The 25,037-nt window shown below is 48.2% G+C and overlaps 1 protein-coding gene across 7 annotated transcripts in view; it reads right to left on the bottom strand.

Moving 5' to 3' along the window:
• Window positions 1-25,037, bottom strand: part of SMARCA4 (SWI/SNF related, matrix associated, actin dependent regulator of chromatin, subfamily a, member 4) — an 83,609-nt gene that overhangs the window by 33,634 nt on the left and 24,938 nt on the right. For all 7 annotated transcript variants that reach the window (XM_012641271.1, XM_012641270.1, XM_012641272.1 and 4 more), the window contains exons 9-18: window positions 24,313-24,486; window positions 22,902-23,069; window positions 22,737-22,787; window positions 18,115-18,245; window positions 17,904-17,961; window positions 10,980-11,101; window positions 9,331-9,481; window positions 8,079-8,242; window positions 3,071-3,137; window positions 1,576-1,686 (exon numbers count right to left, since the gene is read on the bottom strand). In XM_012641271.1, the coding sequence (XP_012496725.1) occupies window positions 1,576-1,686; window positions 3,071-3,137; window positions 8,079-8,242; window positions 9,331-9,481; window positions 10,980-11,101; window positions 17,904-17,961; window positions 18,115-18,245; window positions 22,737-22,787; window positions 22,902-23,069; window positions 24,313-24,486 (1,197 nt within the window). The remainder of the gene's footprint in view (window positions 1-1,575; window positions 1,687-3,070; window positions 3,138-8,078; window positions 8,243-9,330; window positions 9,482-10,979; window positions 11,102-17,903; window positions 17,962-18,114; window positions 18,246-22,736; window positions 22,788-22,901; window positions 23,070-24,312; window positions 24,487-25,037) is intronic.

Genomic DNA, 25,037 nt, shown 5'->3' with positions numbered 1-25,037 from the left:
CCCATGACGACTATCCGGTAAACACAGCAAGTTGCAGGTAAGTATGTTGGATTTCCAAAAACATCCCATATGCCAATGTAAAGCACAGAAAAATGCCCAATACGTTTTGGCAGAACACACATCTCGCTGACTAGAGGATTCATCCCTCCTGGCATGGGGAGTCTTGAGGGGACTGAGTTGGTGACATTTCCAATGAGCAGGCTGTGCGTCTAGAGGCAGACGAGTGAGTGGGTTCAGAGGGTGGGGCGGGGGCCACACCAGCACACCCTGTTGGCCCCAGCCACACTCTAGAGCCTGTTGGTTTGAGGCTACATGTCAGATGAACACAGATAGTCACTAAATGCATCTACAGGTAGGAGCCCCAGGTTTAAATTTCAGTTTGAGTCTCCGTATGACCATGACAGGGACCATGGGCCTCATGGGGACAGGGTGAGGTCTGAGGGAAGCAGCACCCAGGTGCCTGGTACACACACAGTCATGTTGGTTGGGAAGGGGCATGGCGGCCCCTCCCACAAGGAACACCCAGCATCGCACAGCAGTGACATTGATCAGGCCACCGCCAGGTAAGCACGGGGTTTTCAGAGCCTCGTTCTTGGGCGTGGGGTGGGCCTGGCTTTGTGTCAAACCAGAGGGGTGAGCCCACAGGGGAGCATCCAAGTGCAGGCCCGGGGCAGGAGTCCGCAGGCTGGATTCACTCCCTCACTTCCCTCAGGGAAGCATAGCAGGTACCCAATACAAAGCCCCAAAATCGTCACTGTGACCATGCACAGAGAGGTATGGTGACTAGAAAGTATCTCTTCCGTTCCTGGGCCCAAACTTCCACCATTCAGCATTTATTCCACTGGACAGAGAGTAGCCTCCAGCCCTCCTCAAAGCAGGAAGATGAGGTTTCTGCAGGCAAGGGACCCTGCCTGGTTTACACCTGGGTCATAGGATATGCTCAGCAATCACAGCAAGATGGAACTGCCTTCACAGTTATGTCCCTGAAGAGGATCCCAGGACTCCGACAGCCCTCACCAAACCCTCCAACCCAGCAGCCCAAGGCCAACGGGCCACAAAGCACCTCAGTCAGAGTGCTTGGTCCCCTGTCGCTCCCCAAAACACTGAATCCCGTCCCCTGGTCGGCGTGTGGGAGGCACGGCCCCCAGGGAGGAAGGCAGTGGAGTCTAGAGATAGGATGACACTGGATAGCTTGGCCATGGCTCTAAGGAGACACTGCAGTGGGTCAGGAGACACCGCAGGTGGCAAGTTTCTTTGGGCAGAAGCCCCGAGAGGAGGGAGAGCACAAGCTGTGTGGACAGCCCCAGCCTCTGGACGTGACCACAGTGGTCACATGGCTGTGTGGCCAGCCTGGAGACAGTGAGGAAGTCCAAGGTTACCCTGATGTGGACCTTTACCACGCACACAGAGCAGCTGTCTTTTCACACATGTGCGGCTGACCCACTGAGAAATTATTTGCAAGGGGCATTGGAGAAGATGGGCAGCGTGACACTCATGACAACTATGATCGGGCAGTGACAGCCCCTGATAGCGCCTGACCCCTAGCCTGGTGTGTTTTGGACGAGGACACATTACCTTGGCGAGGATGTGCTTGTCTTTAATGATGTACTCGTATGTTGTCAGCAAGACATTGAACTTCCCACTCCGAAGCTGGGGGACAAAAGCCCGCCTTGCTGCCGGGGAGCCCTGCAAGGGGAACAGGACACATACAGCTCAGCGTCTGGGACTAGGTAGCCAAGTGGCACTAGCACCCCCCACAGCTGCCCAGTGACAAGGGAAGAGGGCTCATCCTTGCCAGAGATGACATGGAAAGATGCTGGGTAAGGCTGTTGGTCTGTCCCCCAACCATGTCACACACAGCACCATCTACAGGGAGAGGAGAAAAGAGCGTGGGCCGGCAGCAGCCAGGCCCTTAGGGAATAGTGCTGCCTGCACCGCCAGCTGCTGCACTCCTCTTCCGGGGTCCCCATCTCAGGCTCCCAAACTGGAAACCAGGGCCCCTCCCAAGATGGTACCAGCTGAGTGATGGACACCATGATCACTCCTGCCTCCTCCCCAATTAGCAAATCTATGCTGCACCTCCCACGTTCCAAATCTCTGCCCCAGGCTGCAAACCGGGCACTCCCTCCAGGCTCACCTGCAAGCGGCCCCTCTAACCAACCAAGCGCTCCCTCCTCTCCAGGCCCCCAGACACGCTGTCCTCTCTGCCTAGACCCCACTCCCTGCCACACGGCCGAGGGTGAAGAGCCTGGACTGGGAAGGTCCGCAGCTGGGGACGCAGCCTGCCTCTGCCACTCATGGGTTGTGTGGGGCCCTCTCTTCCTCAGTTTCCCCACCAGCACAACAGGCCCAATTATAGTCCCCACATCACATGGTGCTCGTGAAGAGAACGTCAACCCATCTCCAGGCAGCACTCAGAGAAGGCTTGGGGCCCATGTCACCCCAGCGTCACGTCACAGTGGCCACAGTGCATACTCATTAAGTCCTTATACAAAAATGTGTTTAGTTTTTGTTTGTTTGTTTGTCTGAGAAAGGGTCTTACTCTGTCACCCAGGCTGGAGTGCAGTGGGGTCATCACAGCTCACTGCAGCCCCCAACTCCTGGGCTCAAGCGATCCTCCTGCCTCAGCCTCCTGACTACAGGTGCGTACCACCACGCCCGGCTAATTTTTCTATTTTTTGTTGAGACAGAGTCTCGCGCTTGCTCAGGCTGGTCTCAAACTCCTGACCTCAAGTGATCCTGTCACCTGGCCCAGGCGTTGGTTTTTAACTAAAGCTCAGGTGAGAACAATGAATTCTTCTGGTAAATGTGTTAATGTCACCATATTCCACAAATGAGTCCATATCTTAATTTTTAAAAGCAAGCATTCACCCCCCAGCAAAATAAATGACCCCGAACCTGCAGTAATACTATGCTCCTGTGTGTATGACGTAAGAAACGCACACAAGAGCATCAGGTCACACAAGCAGGGAACCTCCCTTTCTTTACAACCTGTATCTCCCACACCTCTTCCCTGGCCATGCCATGTCCTGTAACGAGTAAGAGGAAGCCACCTGGGGCTATGACTTACCTTGTAGGACACCTTCACCACGGAGGGGGCCCACTTGTCGAATTCATACGCCCAGTTGGACAAGGTTCTGCAGGGACAAGGAAGAGAGAGTCAGCTCCAGTTTCCCATCGGGAGCCCATTGCTGAACCGATGGCCACTGGCTGCCCTCGGAGCTGGCAGAGGACCTGACCGTGTGCAAGGGCAGCCGCGTGAGGAAGAGAAGGCCGGGGAGGACTTGGCAAGCCCTGCCTCAGAGGGCCTGAGGAGGCTGCTGGGCAAAGAGGGAAAGGAACTCCAGGTGGAGCAGCCTGGACTGATGCCAGCCAGTGCCAGGCAGCTGGACTGGGGCGACCAGTCTTCTGCCACCTCTGTGGGGTCACAGGCCCCTATGAGAACACACTGTGCACTGTGGCTTGCTGCTGGGAAAAACACAGTCTCACAGCGCCAGGTTTCCAGGTTCAGAGTAGTATGAATGTTTGGCTTAACACAGGCACAGATAACAGGACACAGAAATCATCTCAGACGTATGTGTATGCAGGGTTAGCACGGGGACATTTATTTCCTAGTGCCGTCCCCCAAGAAGACCTAGAAACAATGACACCCCAGAAACAAGCCCGTCCAGCACCCTGGTCTGGGTTTCCAAAACCACTGCCATAGGGAAGCCAGCGCTGCTGGGAGAAATGTTGGTTCCAGGGTGGGGCAGGAAATGGACAAGATGAGCCCAGAGCATCTCTTGGTGCCTAAAACGAGGACGTCCTCAGAAACCCCGCAATGACAGTGGGGGGTCAAAGGAACAGAGGAGCCAACTGAAAGGGCTCCCAGTGGCCAAAGCAGGAACGATCAGAGCAACAAAAGCAAGAAACTGGTTTTGGCACATAGCCCAAAGTATAAAATAAATATCCACGAGTCCATACTGATGTAAATAAATGACTGAATAAATTCATAAATGGGGGAAAAGACACAAATCTTCCACGGAGACTTCCAGATGATTTCTGCAGCTACTCTCCTTTAGGGAGGTGAAACTTAACTCCCCACCCCGTGTGTGGGCTGAGCATAGTGACTTTTCCCCAAAGACTGCAGTATGAAAGGGGAATTGAAGCAAATGCCCAGCCCAGACATGTGACAAACACGACCTCAGCCAGGCGGCCACGGTTAACATCAGCAGTAATGAGGCATGTTGACAGTATGTACCCTTGATGTCACGTGACGTGATGAGAAGGGCACAGCACCTACGTGGCCTTCCTGCCCCAAACCCATCTCCATGGCCTAACCATGAGAGAAACATTAGACAGACCCAGCCTCGAGGTGCATCCTATAAAATGTCTCACCAAAACCACCAAGGTCACCAAAACTACGGGGAGTCTGGGAAACTGCCGCAGACCAGAGAAGGTTAAGGAGACGTGACAGCTAAATATAACGTGGGATCCTGAACAGAGAACGGACATCAGGGGAAAACTAGTGAGTGAAGTCTGGAGTCTAGTTAACAGTAACGTGCCAATGTGGGCTCCTTAGTCACAACAAATAGGCTTTGATAACGTTAAGATGTTCCCAACCACAGGGAACACTGGGTGAGACACAGGGGCGTTCTCTGCACTAGCTTCCCAACTTTACTATAAATGTGCAACTATTCTGAAGTGAACAACCACAACAAAATAATGGGGACATGTCGAAAGGACACAGGAACCAGCCTGAAAGGCCTCAAGTTACATCGGGGACAATTTAAGCAACAAAATAAGTAATGATAAGGCCAGGCGCGGTGGCTCATGCCTGTAATCCTAGCACTCTGGGAGGCTAAGGCGGGTGGATCATTTGAGCTCAGGAGTTCGAGACCAGCCTGAGCAAGAGCGAGACCCCCGTCTCTACTAAAAATAGAAAGAAATTAGCTGAACAACTCAAAATATATAGAAAAAATTAGCCGGGCATGGTGGCGCACGCCTGTAGTCCCAGCTACTCAGGAGGCTGAGGCAGGAGGATTGCTTGAGCCCGTGAGTTTGAGGTTGCTGTGAGCTAGGCTGACGCCAGCCACAGCACTCTACTCAGGGCAGTAGAGTGAGACTGTCTCAAAAAAAAAAAAAAGTAACGATAGTGTCTGCGATCCCACACTGACATAAATAATTACACAAACAAACAAAGGGGGAGAAGAGACAGCACTTCCTGGCAGTGGCATTCCAATTAACACCAGGGAAGGAAGGAGGGAAGCAGAAAGCCACATTTTTGGCCACTCCCATGTAGTTATCTTTGCAGGTAAGACTTCTCAGATGGATGGCGCTATAGTTTGGGTATTTGACCTCTCCAACCTTCATGGTGAAATCTGATCCTCAGTGTTGGAGGCGAGGCCTAGTGGGAGGTGTCTGGGTCATGGGGGCAGATCTCCCATGAATGGCTTGGTGCCGTCCCCATTTAGTGAATGAGTTCTTGCTCTATTAATTCTCCTGAGTTGTCATGAAAAAGAGCCTGCCCCCACCCCCATGCTGCCCCTCTTGCCATGCAGTAAGGGCACACGCCTGCGTCCTTTCACATTCCCCCTTGAGTTGGAACGAGCCTGAGGCCCTCACCCGATGCCCAGTATTCCAGCCAGCAGAAACATGAGCCAAATAAACCTTTCTTCCTTATACATTAACCAGCCTCAGGTGTTCCTTTATAGCAACAGAAAAAAGACTAAGACAGATGCTAAAACTATCAGGACAGTAGGAAAAAAAATGGGACATTCACATAGCATGTAAGTCCTTTCCCATGAGATACTTATTAATTACAGAGGAAAACTCTTAGGTTTTCAGGGGGGAAACCCAGCAGACACCTCATTAACTGAGAGAGCAAAGTTAACATCCCTGGGGACGAGGCATCACGGTGTCTCCTAGCCCCAGCTATGGGACACTACAAGCACCACTCCCAGGATCACATCAGACAAACCCAAACTAAGGGGCAGTCGACCAAATGCCCCAACAAGATTCAGAAGTATCAAGCTCACAGGCTGGGTGTGGTGGCTCACATCTGTAATCCCAGCAATCTGGGAGGCTGAGGCGGGAGGGAGGGGAGGATTGCTTAAGTTTGAGACCAGCCCAAGCAAGACCCTGTCTCTACAAAAAACAGAAAAATTAGGTGAGTGTGGTGGCACGTGCCTGTAGTTCCAGCTACTCAGGAGGCTGAGGCAGGAGGATCGCTTAAGCCCAGAAATTTGAGGTTGTAGTGAGCTATGGTGACACCACTGCACTCCAGCTGGGCAACAGAGCAAGACTCTGCCTCAAAAAAAAAAAAAAAAAAAAAATTAGCAAGCCTCAATTGGGTGGTGCCCAGCTGTTCGCACCCAGAACAAGGTGGCCCCAGCAACTCTCAGGGTTCCTATGGGTGCCAACCTTGTTCGACTCAGGGGCAGCCACGGGCGCACTCGTGAAGGGCAAAGATGGACCGGGGAACTGTCCCACACATGCCACACAGACACAACTACTACAGGCAGTGTGGGATCCTGGACCAGAACGAGGCTGTTAGTGCAAAAACTGTATTAAATCAGTATTATTTTTCTGGTTTCCATAACTGTGCATGGGTTATGAGATTTGGGAAGACAGGTGAAAGGTGCAGAGCAGTTCTTCACACTAGTTCTACAATTTTTATAAGATGATTTCAAAATGAAAAATGTAAAAACCAAAACCAACCAAACAACAAAAAAAGCACACAAGGCTGCAGAACAGCACCTCAGGGAAGGCTGCTCTGCTAGAGATGGAGGTTTGGAAAGTTCGACATGGAAGTGGAGACTGCGGACTGGAGAGGGCTGTGCGTGGCAGCCGCTGACCCGCGGAGGAGGAGGGCAAGGGCTATGCTGGGAGCAGGAGCTCGGGCAGGCGCAGCGGAACCTCGGGGAGCAGCTTGGGTCTGAACCTGAGGGGTGGGCGAGGCTGCCTGCCGTACCGCGGAAACAGAGGACCTGCTCCTCCAAGGCGGCCTACTGCACCCTGCCATGAGGAAAGCAACGGGGACGCCAGGAATGGCTCTAAGGTGAACTCTGACACCAGCCCCCACCCTATGGGGGTGTGGACCCCAAAGGCCGAGCCATCTTGCATGCAGGAGCGTTTTCCTGGCTGCCTGCCCTGAACCACTCACTCAGGAGGTCCCCGTGAGCGCCTGGGTGAGGTCAGAGGCTGTGCTCCAGGGCCAGGCCAATCAGAGCAGACTGCCGCCCAAGCCACTCATTGGCTGGGTGCTGCACATGTGACCCGAGCGGGGCCAATCAGAACCAGCCCATGGGGCTTCTCTGGGCAAACCTTGGGGCAGGTGGCAGGTGCAGAGCTGGAAGAGGGGTGCCCAGAGTGGCTGGCGGGCCGGCTCTCCGCCTGCCGGAAGAGGACAGTGGAGCCAGGAGGTGGCGAGTGAGACAACCTCCTGGGATGCCGCTGGGGAGCCCAGACCCCACCACGCCTGAGCTCCTGAACACGTGGTCGAGAGGGTTGAAACTGCACGATGCAGGGAGTGGAAACAGTGTTTGCTCGAATGAGCCTCCAACAGCCTCTCCCTACCCTTCTAGAGGGAGGCTTTTGTCTCCTGCGACTCCCAGGTGCACACTCTGCTGCTTGTGGGGCTGGAAGAGGACACTGAGGACATCCTGGGGAAACAGCCCCGATCGGGATGATGGACTGGCACAGGCCAACTGTGTGCCCCTCCCCAGCCCACCCAAGGCTCAGGTTGCCTCCCTGACACCCAGTTCCTCAGAACATGACTGTATTTGGGGACAAGGCCTTTACAGAGGTAATAAAGTTAAAACGAGGCCATCGGATGGCCCTAATCCAACCTCAGTGGCATCGTCATGAGAAGAGATTCGGGCACAGAAACACACAGAGGGACGCCCCACATGAAGACATAGGGAGAAGGCGGCCATCTGCAAGCCAACAAGAGAGACTCCAGAGGGAACCAACGCTGTCCACACCTTGATCTCGGACTTCTGCTCTCCAGGAAATGAATTTCTGTCGTTTAAGCCGCCTAAACGTAGTGCTCAACTGTGGCAAACGTGGAAACTAACGCGGGAGGCGGGCGCACTCACGAGAGAGGTACGATGATGAGGAAAGGGCCGTTGATGCGCTTGTGCTCCATGAGGTACGTGATGAGGGCGATGGTCTGGATGGTCTTCCCTAGGCCCATCTCGTCCGCCAGGATGCCGTTCAGGTTGTTGTTGTACAGGGACACCAGCCACTCCAGGCCTTTGATCTGCAATGACAGAGGCGGCCATGGCAGGACTGAAGCCGGAGCTGGACTCGAGAGCGTGCCTGGCACCTCAGAGACTCAGTCACCGCCAAGCACGAGTTCTGCCTGAGCCACATCCCACACGAGGCCACTGTTACCACTGGGAATTTTGCTCTGAACCAACCTGATCCTTTTTGACTTAGCCTTGTGTAATATGACATTTCTCTGTCTGGGGGACATTTGAATAGTTAATTCCTAATTGTTACCTTGTCCATCTGTCACGGCCTGACACCACCCACCTGGAGAAACCTGCTCACACCATGTGACACTTGGATTCGGGAAACCACCAGGGCTACTTAGGGATGAATCCTCGGCCTGTACATCCCTTCACGATGAAGGGAGGGCTTTCCAAAGTGTGGGCGCCTTCTGAAATGCAGGCAGTAACGACGAGACTGCTTTCAAATGGAATACCATGTTATTCAGGAGAACTTGGAAATGTTCGCAACACACTGAGGAAGTAAGTAAGGGCCAAGTTCTAATTCTTTTGATTACCCTGGCCTTGGGAGGTTCCACTGGCCACAGGATTTGCCTCTTTGGAAACTGATATTGGCATAGAAGGTCTGAGAGTTTGATTAAGGAAAGCTGGGAAACAGGTCTCGACCATGTGGAAATCAGGGAGCCAGGCTCTTGGCTGGAGTCATACTGGCTGCCTTCTGGGACCTTGTAGACGAGCTGAAGAAGTGAGGCCACAGAAACAGCAACTTCTCTCGCAAGCAGCTGCATGTCCTGACTATTCCAAGCCAGGCTCTGTGAAGAGCTTCTAAGCCATCGTCTTTTCACTCTCATAAAGAACCAGCTACCTCGTTTCCAGACTCACCGTCTCACGGCACACAACTGCAACTGCAGTTCCTCTGGCAGCCGACCTGCCACATCACGTCCCTGCTTTAAAGATGGGGAAACTGAGGCTCAGAGGTGAAGAGCGAGTTGCCCACAAAGAGCGGAATGTGAACTCAGGTCTGCCAAAGTGCAGCACTCCCCTCCCCGACAAGCCTGAGAATAGCTCTGTCAAGGCTGGTATGTGGCGGTGGCCTCCCTGCTCCCCCCTGCCTCACCTGGTACTGTTTGAGGACACCGTTGACCATAAGCGCCGACTGCTTGTCCACTCTCTCAGTGACGGCGTGGGCCACAGCATAGTAGGACTGCAGGCCACGCGCAAGGGCCTGGGACACGCCGTACTCATCATCAACATCTTGCTTGGCATTCCTGGGAGTGAGACGAAGTGCCAGGTGAGGACACATGTTCCTATTTGTGACAACATACTCCCAACACAACCTCTGTGGAGTGGCCCTTTCTGCCCAGTGACCTGTGGCCAGATCTGTAAGACACCCAGAAGTGCAGCTGGACAGTCTGAGGCCAGGCAAGGCACCGTCACAGAACAGGAATGCTATCACTTGTCACAGAATATAAAGAGGCTGATCTAGTCAGAGGCTGATCATATGACCCACCCTTTTTACTGAGAGCTAAAGGGAAAATAGTGCACACCAAGCACCTTCACACGAAACCAGAATCGCTTATACTTTGGCGATTTGTGATCTAATCTGAACTCTTTCCTTTAAAGAGTGAATTTAATGTGTGATCTAACTGCTTTCATTTTATTTATGCTGTGCTTGCTGTTTGTTTTCTTAAAAGAGACCAGGTTTCTCTGTGTCTGTACTCCAGGCTGGAGTACAGCAGTGTCATCAGAGCTCACTGCAACCTTGAACTCCTGGGCTCAAGTGATCCTCCTCCCTCAGCCTCTTCAGTAGCTGGGACGCTGAGTGTATATCATGCCTGGGTAATTAAAAAAAAAAAAGGAGATGGGGTCTTGTTGTGCTGTCCAGGCTGGTCTCTAATTCCTGGCCTCAAGTGATCCTCCCGCCTCGGTCTCCCAAAGTGCTGGGATTGCAGGTGTGAGCCACTGTGCGGCTGCGTTTTGTATGTCCTTATAAACTATTCACAGTGGGCTCTACGTTTACTTAGCTTAGTGGGTTTTTTTCCCAGTATGTTTCTTCTGTTGATTTCAACATATCTTATTTTTGGCTGCTTTCATATCTACAGAGCATATAATACCCTCAATCCTTTCTTTCTTTTAAACAGTATCCATTAATTCCTTACCAGAAGCAATGATGCAATTCATATGTTAATTGTAATGTGTTTACAGGATGAAGATGAGAAATAACCTAAATGTTCACCAACAAGGGACAGGCTCTATAAATGAGAATATAAAATGCAATGCAAGGCAACGCTGCCAGCTGTGGACCAGATGCTCTCTGGGCATGGACGCAGGATTGGGTCGCTTCTGAGAGAGGTGGTTCAGTGAAAATAACAAGGTACACAACATTATGCCCAGATATACGTGTGCAAACGACAAGAAAAAATATACAAGTTTTGCTTCCTGGTGCACAGAGTGTCTCTAGAAGATGACACATGATGCTGGAAAGTCTCCTCCGGGGGGAAACGGGATAGGGAGGGAGCTTGTTGTCGTACACCAAACTGTACGTTGTAAGCATGTGAGGAGCCGTGTGAATGCATTGCGTATATTAAATGCCCATAAAAATAAATGAAATCAGAAGCAAATAAACCTGGTCTGTTTGTGGTCTCACAGTGGCTGCGGGCTGGACAGTAGTGAATGCCATCTAGGGACAGGCTGGGCTTCCAGCCACTCCCCAGTCCCTGCTCACAGGAGGCTGGCAAAGGAACAGGGCATGTCGGGACCCCTTACTCAATGATGTGCCGTGCGTCCACCTCAGAGACATCATCACTGTCTGGATCTGGAATCTTCTTCTTCTCCTCCACGGGCAGGGTGGGAGGCTGCGCTGGCTGAGGCTGCTCCTCCTCCTCCTCCTACCGAGAAACAAGCCCGTGTTACCTGGGTTCTTACCATAGAGATGGGGTACTGGGCTCCAAGGGGAGAACACAATTTTAGAAGCAAGTGATATTCTTACAATCCTCACTCCCCTCTTCCTATCTCAAAATGTGTGATGTCTCGTATTTACATATATTTTTAAAATTAAAAAAAAAAATTTTTTTTAAGAGACAGGGTCTAGCTATAGTGCCCAGGCTAGACTTAAACTCCTGAGCTCAAGCGATCCTCCCACCTCAACTTCCCAAGTAGCTGGGACGACAGGCGTGTGCCACTGCACCCAGCCACATTTTCTTCTTAGTTGCTGAGTACGTTATTTTTAGTCTGTCTAGCACAGACTGCAGACACTTCTTTTTAAGGGTATCTCAGGGTGTTTTGTACTTTTGTTGTTATTAGAAATAGGCTCCCTATCCCTCCTATGCTTGTCATACATCAGGCCTTACACATTTATTCTTCGCGTAACCTACCAAAGCTGTTTTTCAGTTGATTCTCTCAGATTTCCCAGGTATAAAACATTTTACAGTCAACTTCTGATATTCACTGTTCCTAATTTACTTCCAGCTTTACTGACATGGCTAGAACAATCTAAAATACATCTAAGACTTGTGGTAACAGGCATTTTTGTTTACTGAGAGTTTTCCAGAAACTTGTGAATTGAGAACGATTGTTGTTTCGTGAAAGAACTTTCAGCATTTACTGAGAAGATGATAATGGAATTTTTGCACGACATACTAATAAAATACACATGAATACATTTCCCAGTATTAAGCCATTTTTGTATTCCTGTATAAATCACATAATATGTCACAGTGGATTATTTTCCACATCTATAACAGAACTGCTACAAAGCCTTACAAAATTATCTGTGATGAATCTGTTAAGTAATTCCAATCAAAATCCAATGGGATTTCCCTTGGATCACGAAAAATGATTTTATAGATCACTTGGAATAAATAGGTGATAATATCACCAACATTTTAGGTAAAAAAATCATAGGGGGTACAGATTTACCCTGGAATTAAAATAAGGTGGGACTTTTGGCTAAATCCAAGTGGTCAGCAAATTCTCTCACCGAAAAGCTACTTTAAAACTGAACAAAATTGGCAAAAGTGGCCAATTTCACAGCTCTGAGAGTTGACCAAAGGTATACTACAGTCTGAGAAGCATTAAGTTGAAAAATTGCTGAACTTCAGGTAAGAAGATTGGGAGTTTGTAGCGTTTTTACTTGGGGGCACTTCCATCTCTCCTGCCTCCTAGCTTGGTCAACAAGAAGGTCCTGCCAGAGTGTGCAGGCCATGAGGCCTGGCAGGGACGCAGGAGGAGGTTAGTCAGTCACCTGTAGTGGCGACTTTGCTGTGAGAGGTTAGGATCTCAGCCGTGGTAGGGGAAGGCATGTTAGCTGCAGCTGAGGGTGCACACACGTGCACAGGAGATGCCAAGAGAAAACTGACTCATCAAGTAAACAGGGACAACAATAAGATTAGTGGCTAAATTCTCATCTGACATGAGATCAGCAAGTAGTTCAAAGTGCTGAAAGAAAAAAAAAAAAACATCAACTAAGAATTCTATGTCCAGCTAAACTATCCTTAAAAAGGATGGCTAAAGAAATATACTCCCAGATGTAAAAAGACTGAGAGAATTTGCTGCTAGCAGATATACCTCATGAAAAGACGCTAAGTCTTTCAAGCTGAAAAAGGACATGATAGCAGACAATCTCTCGAATGCTCAGGAAGAAATAAAGAACACTGGAAATGGGAACTACGTGGATCGGTAGAAGAGACTCTACGAATAGATTTTAGGTCATTAAATATGAAATGTCCAATTTCAAATCAAAAGTGCAGTTTATTGTATCTCAAAAAAGAAGCAGTACGATTAATCAAAGTATGATCCTAAACTATCGATACAGTTTTGCCATCTTAGGGGTAGCTCGTTTATGCCAGCAGCAGAGAAGCCTGGAGAACAAGTGGCGATAAAATCATGAAAGGCATTTTCCACAGCTTGTTGAGAATTAAATATTTTTCCTTGCAAGAAGTGGTCCAAAGCCTGGAAGAAGTGGTAGTCAGTTGGTGCAAGGTCTGGTGAATACAGTGGATGACAGAGAGTTTCCAAGTCCAGCCTCTGTAGTTTGAGCAGCGTTGTTTGTGCGACATGTGGTTGAGTATTATTTTGCAAGAGGATTGGCCTGTCTCTACTGACCAATGTCGGCTGCTTCATCACAAGCATCCTCTTCATTTTGTCCAACTGGTTGCATCAGACAACCATTGTAATTGATTGACCAGGTTTCATGAAGCTGTAGTGGATAATACCAGTGCTGGACCACCAGACACCATTAGCTTTTTTTTGATGAATATTCGGTTCTGGACTGTGTTTCGGCACTTCATCTTTATCCAACCATTGTGCCAAACGCTTGCAATTTTCAAAAAGAATCTATTTTTCATCCCATGTAACAATACGGTGTAGAAATGGTTCACCTTTATGTCGTGACAGCAAAGAAAGACAAGTTTTGAGAAGATTTCTGATACTTGTTTAATTCACGTGGTATCCATCTATCCAGTCTCTTTACCTTGCCCATTTGTTTCAAATGGTCCAATATTGTTGGAATACTAACGTCAAACTTTGCTAATTAGGTTGAGATAGATTCACTTCCACTACAGCTTTCAGCTCATCATTATCCACCTTGGTCTTAGGTCGCCCACATGGCTCATTTTCAAGATTAAAATCACCAGAACAGAACTTCTCAAACCATCGATGTACTGTGCAATCATTGGCCACATCCTTCCCAAACACTTTGTTGATATTTCGAGCTGTCTACACTGCACTGGTTGCATGACGGAACTCATATTACAAAATAACATGAATTTTTGACTGATCCATGGTTTCACAAAAATTGCTTTAAAGAAAAATTTGAAAGATAATCACAAGCCAAAACATGTGTTTGAAAAACTAAGGATGTACCTTCAGAATAAAAATAAAACAAGAAGTGTCAGAGATATCAACTGCCAGACTTAGTATTTAAGGAAATCGGACATTTCATACTTAATAATCTAAATATGTTCCCTTACTTTTTTTCTCTAACATCTTTAAAAGTCTTAAGAATGTATAAGTCATTATGAGACTGTACTGAAGGGTTTATAACATATGTAGAGGTAATACAGGTGACAATAATAACAGTATAAACGAAGGGGGAGGGAATGGAACGACATTCAAGGAAAATTTCTATACTTTACCAGAATTTGGTCAGCATTAATCTTGTGCACACTGTGATAAATTAAAACACATATTGTAATCCCAACAGCAACTACAAAGAAATTTTTTAAAAAGTGGAGTAAAAATAAAAATATCTACAGAAGAAATACAACAGTACACCAACATTTTTTTAACATGAAGGTGGCAGTAAAGGAGGAACACAGGAACAAAAGTAGGAGACGTATAGAAAAAAATAGCAAATGTAAACCCAATCATATCAGAAATTACATTAAATGTGAATGGTCTCAAAGAACAGTCACAGTCATACTCGACAAAAAAGTAAAATCCAGCTATGCTGTTTTAGATTCAAAGAAACAGGTATGTTTAAAGCAAAAGACCGGAAGAAGATACACCAGGCCAACAATGACCTCAAGAGAGCTGGAGTGACTACACTAATGTGAGACGCAACAGATTTTAAAGCAAGAAATGTCACAAGAGACAAAGACTTAGTAAACATCTGTCTCCCACCTCTGCCTTCCGGAGTGCTGGGATTACAGGCGTGAGCCACCGCGCCAGGCTGGCTCTCACCACTTTTATTCAACATTGTATAGGAAGATCTAGTTAGAGCAATAAGGCCAAAAGAAGAAATGAAAGACATACAGATAGAAAAAAAAGAAGTAAAACTCTTTATTCACAGATGACATCATCCTGCATGTGAAAATCCTTATGAATTTACCAAAAAAACCTGGCACCTATCAGTAGTGATAAATGAATTCAGCTGGTTTGCAGGACACAAGATCAATATGCAAACATTGACTGTATTTCTATGTAATAGCAACGAACAATCCAAAAACTAAGACCATTCCATTCACGATAGCATGGAAAAATAAAGTAATAAATTTAATGAAAGTACAAAAACGGTACAATGAAAAATAAAAAGCATTGCTAAGAGAAATTAAAGATGATCTAAACGAATGGAAAGATATTCCATATCCATGGGTTAGAAGACTCAATGTGGTTAAGGCAGCAAGTCTTCTCAATTTGATCTATAGATTCAACGCAATCCCAGTCAAAATCCCAGCTAGCCTTTTTGTAATAACTGATGAGCTGATCCTAAAATGTTTATCAAAATGCAAAGGATCTAGAATAGACAAAAATAAGTTTGAAAAAGAACAAAGAGAATTAACACTACCTGACGTCAACACTTACCACAAAACGACAATAAAGATCGCGTGCTACTAGCAAAGGGGAGATGTACAGATGACAAAACAAAACTGAGTCAGAAATAAACCCTTTCATTTATAGTCAATTCATCTCCCACAAAGACAGCAAGACTAATTTAATCAACGGGGGGGGGCGCTATCTTTCATCAAATGGTGCTGAGTAAATCAGATGTTCATATACAAAAAATAAACTTAGACCTGTACCTCGGACTACACTCAAAAATCAACTCAAATATGACCCTAAATCTAAGAGTTTACACTATAAAACTTCTAGAAGAAAATATAGGAGAAAGGCTTTGTGATCTTGGGTTAGGCAAATAGTTCTTAACTGAAACATTGACATCACAATCCATAAAAGGAAAAAAAATGATAAATTGGATTTCATCACAATTAAAAACTTTTGCATTTCAAAAGAAACCATCAAGAAAATGAAAAGGCAATCACACTGGGAGACGATGTTTCCAAATTATACACTGGATCGAAGATGTGTATCTAAAATATATAAAGGAGCCGGGCGCAGGGGCTCATGCCTGTAATCCTAGCACTCTGGGAGGCCAAGGCGGGCGGATTGTTTGAGCTCAGGAGTTCGAAACCAGCCTGAGCAAGAGCGAGACCCCATCTCTACTAAAAATAGAAAGAAATTAACTGGACAACTAAAAATATATAGAAAAAATTAGCCGGGCATGGTGGCGCATGCCTGTAGTCCCAGCTACTCGGGAGGCTGAGGCAGTAGGATCGCTTGAGCCCAGGAGTTTGAGGTTGCTGTGAGCTAGGATGACGTCACGGCACTCTAGCCCGGGCAAAAGAGTGAGACTCTGTCTCAAAAAATAAAATAAAATAAAATATATAAAGGACATTAACAACTCAGTAAGATGACAACCCAGTTAAAAAGTAGGCAGTACAGGTGAACAGATTTTCACCGAAGATACATGAATGCTGTGTACGCGCACATGAAAAGCTGTTCAGCAGCACGAGTTACTAGGAAAATGCAAATTAAAACCCCAGTGGCACACCACCACACACCCACTAGAACCGCTGTATCAAAAGGACAGACAATACCAAGTGTTGGTGAGGCTATGGGGAAACTGGAACCTGTGAAATGGTACAGTCACTTTAGAAAACCATTTGGCAGTGACTTAAAAAGGGAAACAAACTTACCACATGACCCAGCAATGCCACACCCAATAGAAGTGAAAACACATGTCCACACACAGATGTGTTCTAAATGTTCACAGCAACATTACTCATAATAGCAAAAAATGGAAACACAAGTGCCCATCAATTGGTGAATGGAGAAACAAAATGTGTTCTACCCGCGCAATGTAACAGGACTCAGCAAAAAAAGGGACAAATTCTCCATACATACAACATGGAAGAACCTCAAAAACATGCTAAACAAAAAGGAATCCGATGCAAAAGACCACATGTTATGTATGACTCTATTGCTAGGAAATGTCCACAGATGGTAAATCTACAGACAGGATGCAGATCAGGGGTTCCCTGGGGCTGGGGGAGGGAGCAGGCACCAATCGTAAATGGGCAGGAGGGAGTGTTCTGGGGTGACAAAGCTGGTGTGTGATGATCGCACAACTCTACATCAAAAATACTGAATTATGCACTTCCACAGGGTGCATTTGAGGGTAAGTGAATTATGCCTTAATAACAAAGCTGTTAAAAAATTACAACAAAATGTTACCAGCCAACACATCATTAGACGGTTAGAAAGAAACTGAACCGGGGGGGGGGGGGGGCGACACTCAAAGACTCCAGTGGACAGAAAAACTATCTTTGCAAACACCCCAAGTTGATGGGAAGGGGATGGATGAAGTGGGATGCCAATCCACGTAGCGCAAAGTTAGAGCTTCCCCTCGTGCACTACACCAAGTGGGTTCCAGATAACCCAAAGAGGAAAATGGCAACTCTCAAGTTGGAAGGGGTAAAACAAGACAAAGCAAAGCAAAGAGGTCAGTGAACACAGAGCTGGTTTCAGGCCAGGGATAAATACAGTGAAGTGAATAAATACTCATAGTCAACAAACACAACTGTTCAGGAGTAGACAAATGAAGCAGATCATTCACGGAGGAGGGATGCTGAACACTGGAAGTGCAGCTAACGTGACCAAGGAAATGAATTTAATCTGATTCATTTGATTTCAAATGGAACCAGTCAAGTGTGGCTAGAAGCTGCCCCACTGGACAGCGTAGCTCTAAAGCTCCAAATTCAGCCAGGCCTGAGACCTTGGCTGCCGCCTGCTCTGCGTGACATTCAGCCAGAGCAGGAGAAGGTCACAGTGCCCAGGGTGATGGATGCACAGGGGGTGGAAGTCACCGCTACTGAGCATTGAGGGCCTTGGAAGCAGGAAACGGACTCTTACCTCATCCTCTTCTTCTGAGCCACTTTCTTCACTATCCGATCTCGGAGCCACCTCGTACCTAGAAGAAATGTTAGGTCTTGAAGACAAGTCTGCTCAGAACAGCAGGACTCACCTTCCCTAGCAAGCCAGCCTGGTATCCGAATGCAAGCAACATCAGCCCCAGCTGTCACCCCGGATCCCAGCTGCACCTGCAACGCCAGGCCCAACTCACCCCGGGTTCATCTCCAGCCAAGCCTCCAGCTGCCCTGCTTTGGGGGCATCTGTGCCTGTGAGGATCTTGCCACTCTCCACGTGGATCACTTTCACAGGGAGGTCACTCATCTGGCTGGTCTCGTCCAGAGGCTGCAAAAAGTTACCCGTGTGACTTGAGCTTCTGGCGTCTCCACACCCCAGGCACTCAGGGAGAACAGGGCTAACCATGGCCAACTTGGGAAGTGCCCGCCCAACTGCACGCCCAGAAAATGGCTCACAAGCATGGCCAGTGGTAGTGAAAATGGGTTAACCGTATATTCAATAATTCAGTAGAAAGCTATAACCCATCAGTCCTGGCTACATGACAGTTGTTTCTTCGAGGTAACTGACATATATGTTTCAATTTTCAAATAGGCCGTACAGAGCAACGTGCGCGCTCTCTCCCTACCCCTGCACCCAGCCCGACAGTTTGTCCCTTCACAGGCGTCCGCTGGCGTTAGTCTCTCGCGCGTCCTTCCAGATCAAACCCACGCAGAAGGAACAGGGACTTCATCACTTCTGTTCCTTCCCTCTTTTTTACCCAGACAGCTCTACCACCCACATTCTTTTGGCCCTTGATTTTTTTTCTCCACATCTACTGTATTTGCAGACCTCATCGAGGGTCCTCCTTCTTTCTTGTTAAATAATTAACTGGAATGTGTGAAAAATAAAAGAACTTTCTCTGAGCAACAAATATAGAATTCTTCCTACTGAGATATCAATTTTGAATGAACATTCCCTCTCCCCGCTTAATTGGTGCTTTCATATTTCCCAGAGAAAACCTCCGGGAAGAAGATGAAGTTCTTGGTTTAAACCTTGGTTTCCATCTTCCAAGAACTTATGATACCTACCTCCAAAAATGCTGCGCCGTCAACACTGTCCACACAGTGCAGCAATCTTAGTCTCCGCAGGTTAAAAGCTCACTCTCAGAGTAGTGCACTGTGGAGGGTGACAGCAACCCCTGCCCCAAGAATGGGCTCTGCAGGCTGCCTCAACCGGGGACTTTCCACCCTGCATCCTCCCTGGGATCCACCAGGGCAGAGGTATTGTGATCGAACTGCTCTGGGGTAAGACTTGGGCATCCCTACTCTTTTTTTCCTTTTTGGGAGACAGGGTCTCACTACATTGTCCAGGCTGGAGTGCAATGGCTATTCTCAGGCAAAATCATAGCTCACAGCAGCCTCCAACTCCTGGGCTCAAGTGATCCTCCCACTATATGAATTTTTTCTTCAGTCTTCTGAATGGCCTTAGGCAGAAGGCTTTGTACTATAGTAAAATGCCAGCACACATTCTAAAAAGAATTCAATATCCCATTTTAAATAAAATCACCTGCAATAAGTATTTGAATTAATCACCAGAATCATTTACTTCTGGGAATCCAGTGTATAGGAAAAAGGGTGCATCTGCTATACATTGAATTTCATACCCGCAAAATTCATATGTTGACGCCCCAACTCGCAATGTCAGTATTTGGAGTTGGGGCCTTTGGGCAGTAATTGAGGTTAGATGAGGTCGTGCGGGTGGGGCTCTCATAATGGAATTAGTGTCCTTATAAGAAGAGACACCAAGCTGGGTGTGGTGGCTCACTGGCTCACGTTTGTAGTGGGAATCCCAGCTACTAGGGAGGATGAGGCAGGAGGATCACCTGAGCTCAGGAGTTCGGGGCAACCTGGGCAATATAATGAGACCCTATATCAAACAACAACAACAAAACACAAGACACTAGTGTCTCTCTCTCCCCCATGTGAGCATGGCAGCCATCAATAAGCCAGGAAGACAGTCCTCACCAGGAACAAGCCCAGTTGGCACCTTGATCTTGGACTCTCAGCCCCTGGAACTGTAAGAAATTTTTAAGCCACCCAGTTGATGGTCTTTTGTAATGGCAGCCCGACACCTGATGTACAAGGATGCTCACTACAAGAACGTGCACGACAGCACACAAGGAAACAACTGAGCTACCCACCAAGAGGGTAAGAGCCAAACAAATGTGACACATAGGAGCTGCTCTCTGCAGTATCTCTGGAAGCAACCTAAATAGCTATCGATTTGACTGAGAACTAAATTTCAATACACAACATAAAAAAATGAACTGGCTTAAAATGGAAAGTTGCCCAAACCACCCACTAAATGAAAACCATCTAGCTATGTCTTGACTGAACCAAACAGTTCCATAAATTTCCAGAAGCGTATAAAGAAGACAACCAGGATCAACGTGTGTGCTTGGGAGACAGCATGGTTCACGTACTCACCTAAACTTTTTCTACAAGAATTCAGTAATTCGAATAAGCAAGCAATGGCCACCTGTACTGTGGGGACTTTAGAAAGAACAAGGTAAATGGACAAAAGCTAACTTGGAAAGATGTCTGAGATATGACACTAGGCAGGAAAAGCAAAACATCCAGTGACACACACATAGTTCTAGAACAAACACCGCAACAGTTCTTGTGGTTTCTCTCTTGGAAGAAACAAAAAGGGTTGAGAAGTGGTACAGAAAATGCTTTTTATTTTTATTTTTGTTTTATTGAGACAGAGTCTCACTCTGTCTTTGCCCCAGGCTGGAGTACAGTGGCATATCATAGCTCATGGCAACCTCAAACTCCTGGGCTCAAGCCATCCTCCTGCTTCAGCCTCTTGAGTAGCCAGGACTATAGGTGCACGCCACGACGCTTGGCTAATTTTTCTATTTTTAGTAGAAACGGGGTCTCATTCTTCCTCAGGCTGGTCTTGAACTTGTGAGCTCAAGCGATCCTCCCGCCTTGGCCTCCCAGAGTGCTAGCAATATAGGTATGAGCCACTGCGCCCAGCCAAAAATGCTTTTTATTTCCCCATCTTTTTATACATCTACCATGTAAGTGTACAAATCACAGTGATGGGAGGAAAGGACAGGCACGCAGGACAGTGAGCCCTCTACAAGGGGGTTGGTTAGTGCAGACACCAAACTGTGGCTAGGAGGGTCTTCACAAGGGATATCGGGTAACAATGTGGAATGTACCTTCTGTGCATTCTAGAACTGAACGAGTAAGTGAACGTATCATGGCTAATCGTGATTTTAGAATTATGGAATGGGTGGGGATAGAAATAACCCTCTAGCATTGGATTAGAATGGGAGGCATAAGTGTGACCTCAAGATTTTGAATGTATATAAACAGCAATGCAGTTGTGTATGTGTGCACACATCTGTTTCCTACAGCTGGCTGCTGCAAGTGCCTAGAAGTAGTGACAGCCCAGCAGCAATGAGCCCACCCAAAGTCAGATCTTGGTTTCTAAATATCCTCTCTAATAAAAAGAAACAGCACTCCTTGGCGAAATGGCTAATTCCAGGGCCTGGCAGGAAAAACAGAAGATTCTGGTAAGGAAAGAAGTGCCCCAAGGATGACAGGCACATGTCAAAAGGACACAGGAGCCAATGTGAAGGGGCTTCTACTGGCCAAAACTAAATAACCAAAACAAATATGAATAACAGTAAACGATTATGATCCATTCAAGCAAATAAGAATCTGTGAGTCTACGCCAGGCCAAACAGGAAAGAAAAAAAACTTTTCCTACTATAGGAAGCCAACTAAATCCATGCAGAAGAAACACTGGACTAAGAATCACCATTTTGTAACCATTATAGCCAAAACTCACACAGGCAAACAGAACCAATGGATGCTAAACCACTGGAATTTTGAGGAGTTACAATATAGCCACATAGTCTCGAGTCTCTCCCCGCAAGGTACTTAATGATTACAAAAGGAAAAACTGTAACTTTACAGTGGAGTGCCCTTGGCAGTCACCAAGGGATCAGGGTCATGGTCACCAACGACTTCACAAACCTCCGCCACACACTCCCGATGGGAGGCATGGAGAACACAGGGTCACAACACTGGGGTCTTCCGGCCTAAAACACATAGCCTGAATCTAAGCACCGGGAAACATCAGACAAACCCACACTGAGGGCCACTGGATAAAAGACCGGGCCCATGCTCTTCAGAGAATGTTCAAGGTCTTAAAGGGCAAAGAAAAAATGGGAAGCCGTTGAAGATCAAAGCAGACCAAAGGGACCTCCACTGGATGGGACCTGGGGGTTTCTGTTGCTGTGAAGGACACCAGAGGTACAACTGGCACAACCTTAACAGAAAGGCCTGGAGACTGGACACCAGTATTGCATCTGTGTTCACTTTCTGCACCGATCATCGTGGTACAGTACAGAAGACAACGACCTTGTCCTGGGGTAGTGCGCACTGAAATACATGCAGGTAAGGGCTGTCTCGTCTGCATCCTGCTAAGGGTTCAGGAAAAACACACACGTGAAAATGGGGAATCTGGGGTGAAGCGTACACAGGAAGCCTCTAGACTGTTCCTGCACCTCCACTATAAGTCTGGAATTACGATAAAGTAGAAACTTAAATGTAAGTAATGTGGTACATGCATAGAGAAAGGTCTGGAAGGAGACACACTCCATGTGTGGGATGGAGGAGATAGGATGGGTGTTGGGGACACACTGGGATTCTCACCCGCATCATGCAGAGTGTTTGCAATTTGACAAGAAGCTTAAAGTGTGGTACAGACCCGACCATAGGGCTGGGCCTGCATTTCCACAAGAAACCCCCGCTTCCTCACCTCACCATCCGGCCCGATTGCAGGCGTCTGTCCCTCTGCGTTTTCTGCCTTCTAGAAGGAAAGAGAGGCACGGTCAGGCCCTGCCCTGGCAGGCAGAGGCCACCCACGCAAAGACAGGCGCTCCCACCCTCCAGGCCCACCGAGCTCGGCCAGGCCCCGGCCCACCTTCTTTTTCTTTTTCTTCTTCTTCTCCTTGGCGACCTGGGCGGCCTTGTGCTGCCGCACCAGCTCCGTGAGGTTAGCCACGTATTCGTCCGTCTGCTGCAAGAGGTAGGCCAGGCGCTTGTCCTTCTTCTGGTCGATGAGCTTGCGGTAGCCCTCCTCGTCTTCAGCCTACGAGAGCGTGGGGGTTATGGCACTTGTTCGCGAGACATGCGCGTCTGTCAGCGACCCAGGCACGCAAGCCCAGGGCAGGGCCCCACGGTGGGTTATTGCTAACCCACGACCAGAGGCACATTTAGGGAGCGCTTAGCTCACACCCACACTGTGCTATCACCCCTTCGACCAGCAGTGACGCCTCCTTTGGTAACTATTACCGAATACTAGACCCCAAGGGCACCTGCTAGGCAGACACAGTCCTGCCAGGAGCCATTTCCAGAGGCGATCAGCATGTCCCATCCTCTCTGTCCACCAAACACACCCCAAATCCAAACTCTTCTCTCTACCTGGTCTAAGCCACATCACTCCCACCTCTCCATGAGTAGATGAGATCACGCCATCCCGCAGTTGAAACCCTCCTGGGATGGCCTCAATGTTCAGAATTAAATCCAGTCTTGCAATGGCCCCCAAGGTCCCACACGACCTGCCATTGGGCCAGCTCTCTGGCCACACCTCCTGCCTTGCACCACAATGTCCCAGGGACCTGAGGCCACTTGCTGTACTTTGCATTTGGCTATCGGCCCCCTTGCCCTGGTTTCCTCTCTCCCTGGGGCCTCCCTATCTCTGTATTCGTTGGCCACACCCTCCCTTTGGGCCTCTGTTCCAAGGCCTTCTCATAGCACCCCTGCCTCCCCCACAACCTAGGCAGTTCCCCTCTTCACTGCACTTGTCACCATCCAAAACTAGCTTGTTTGTTTCACTCAAGTACCCGTCCCTCAAGCACAAGCACCAGCCCCGTAAGGGCAGGGACTGTGTCCTGTTCCCAGCTATGTCCCCTGTACACATGGCAGTGCCAGGCACAGAGCAGGCTGACACTATCTGCCCCATCAGCAACTCATTCATGAGTAAAGGATCAGAAACATTTACTCTGGGCTGGGAGGCGGGCAGTCTGCATTGCACTCTCATGGCTCTCTCAGGAGCCCAGGGAAGGGACACCATTTCCACTTCCCAGGGAAGACAGAGTGGCCAGCTAGCTGCACGGGGTCACGAGGTCACTCTGATGGTCACTCTGACAGTCAGACAGACCAAGGTCTAAGCCCAGGACTCTGACTCCCAAATGCCAGCCTGTTCCTTCCCCAACCTCACCTCCAACTCCGAGCCGCACAGGCCCTAGCATAACCCTGGGTGACCAACACCTGGTGCCTGCCACACCCAGTGCGCACAGGAAGGGGCCAAAATCAAGCGGCGAGAACCTTACCATGAGCCTCCGCATTCTCTCCTTCTCGATTCTTTCGTTTTCTTTCTTCTGTTCCCGCTCCGTGTTGGCGTGGTACGTGGCCACTGCCTTGGTGAGCTTCTGGATTTTGCCTGTGACTGATCTATGGTATTCTTTGAAATCCTTGGCATGCTGAAGAATGCTATTGAGGTATTCCTGCAGCGACACACGCAGAAGAGAAGACTGACTATGCAGAAGTCACTGTAACATCCCCCAACCCCCGAGACAAAATTTAAAGGCAGCTTGTTCAGAAACAAGAGAATATAATCAAAGCACTAGAGGGACACTGCTCGGACTTCCTCTCCGTGTTGAGAAAACTCAGTGCTGGCAACCTGGGGTGAGGAAGACCCTTGTGCACCCAGGTGAGTGTGCAGGGCAGCTGACCTTGCCAGGGCCAGCCTCGCACTAGACATGAAGTATTTCAAAAACACTCCCTCCAACCAAGTTATTTCACTGCTAGGAATTTATTTTAAGGAAACATCCAAGATGGAACCCAAAAAAATCCAAGCTAAGAAAGCCCATCCCAGTGTCTATTTTTTTTTTTTTTGAGACAGAGTCTCACTCTGTTGCCCGGGCTAGAGTGAGTGCCGTGGCGTCAGCCTAGCTCACAACAACCTCAAACTCCTGGGTTCAAGCGATCCTACTGCCTCAGCCTCCCAAGTAGCTGGGACTACAGGCATGCGTCACCATGCCCGGCTAATTTTTTC

This window comes from Propithecus coquereli, unplaced genomic scaffold (genome assembly GCF_000956105.1).
Source record: "Propithecus coquereli isolate 6110/MARCELLA unplaced genomic scaffold, Pcoq_1.0 Scaffold164, whole genome shotgun sequence".
NCBI classification, from domain to species: Eukaryota; Metazoa; Chordata; class Mammalia; order Primates; family Indriidae; genus Propithecus; species Propithecus coquereli.
The sequence above is the reverse complement of the archived record's forward strand: the minus strand, read 5'-3'. Positions and strand labels throughout refer to the sequence as shown.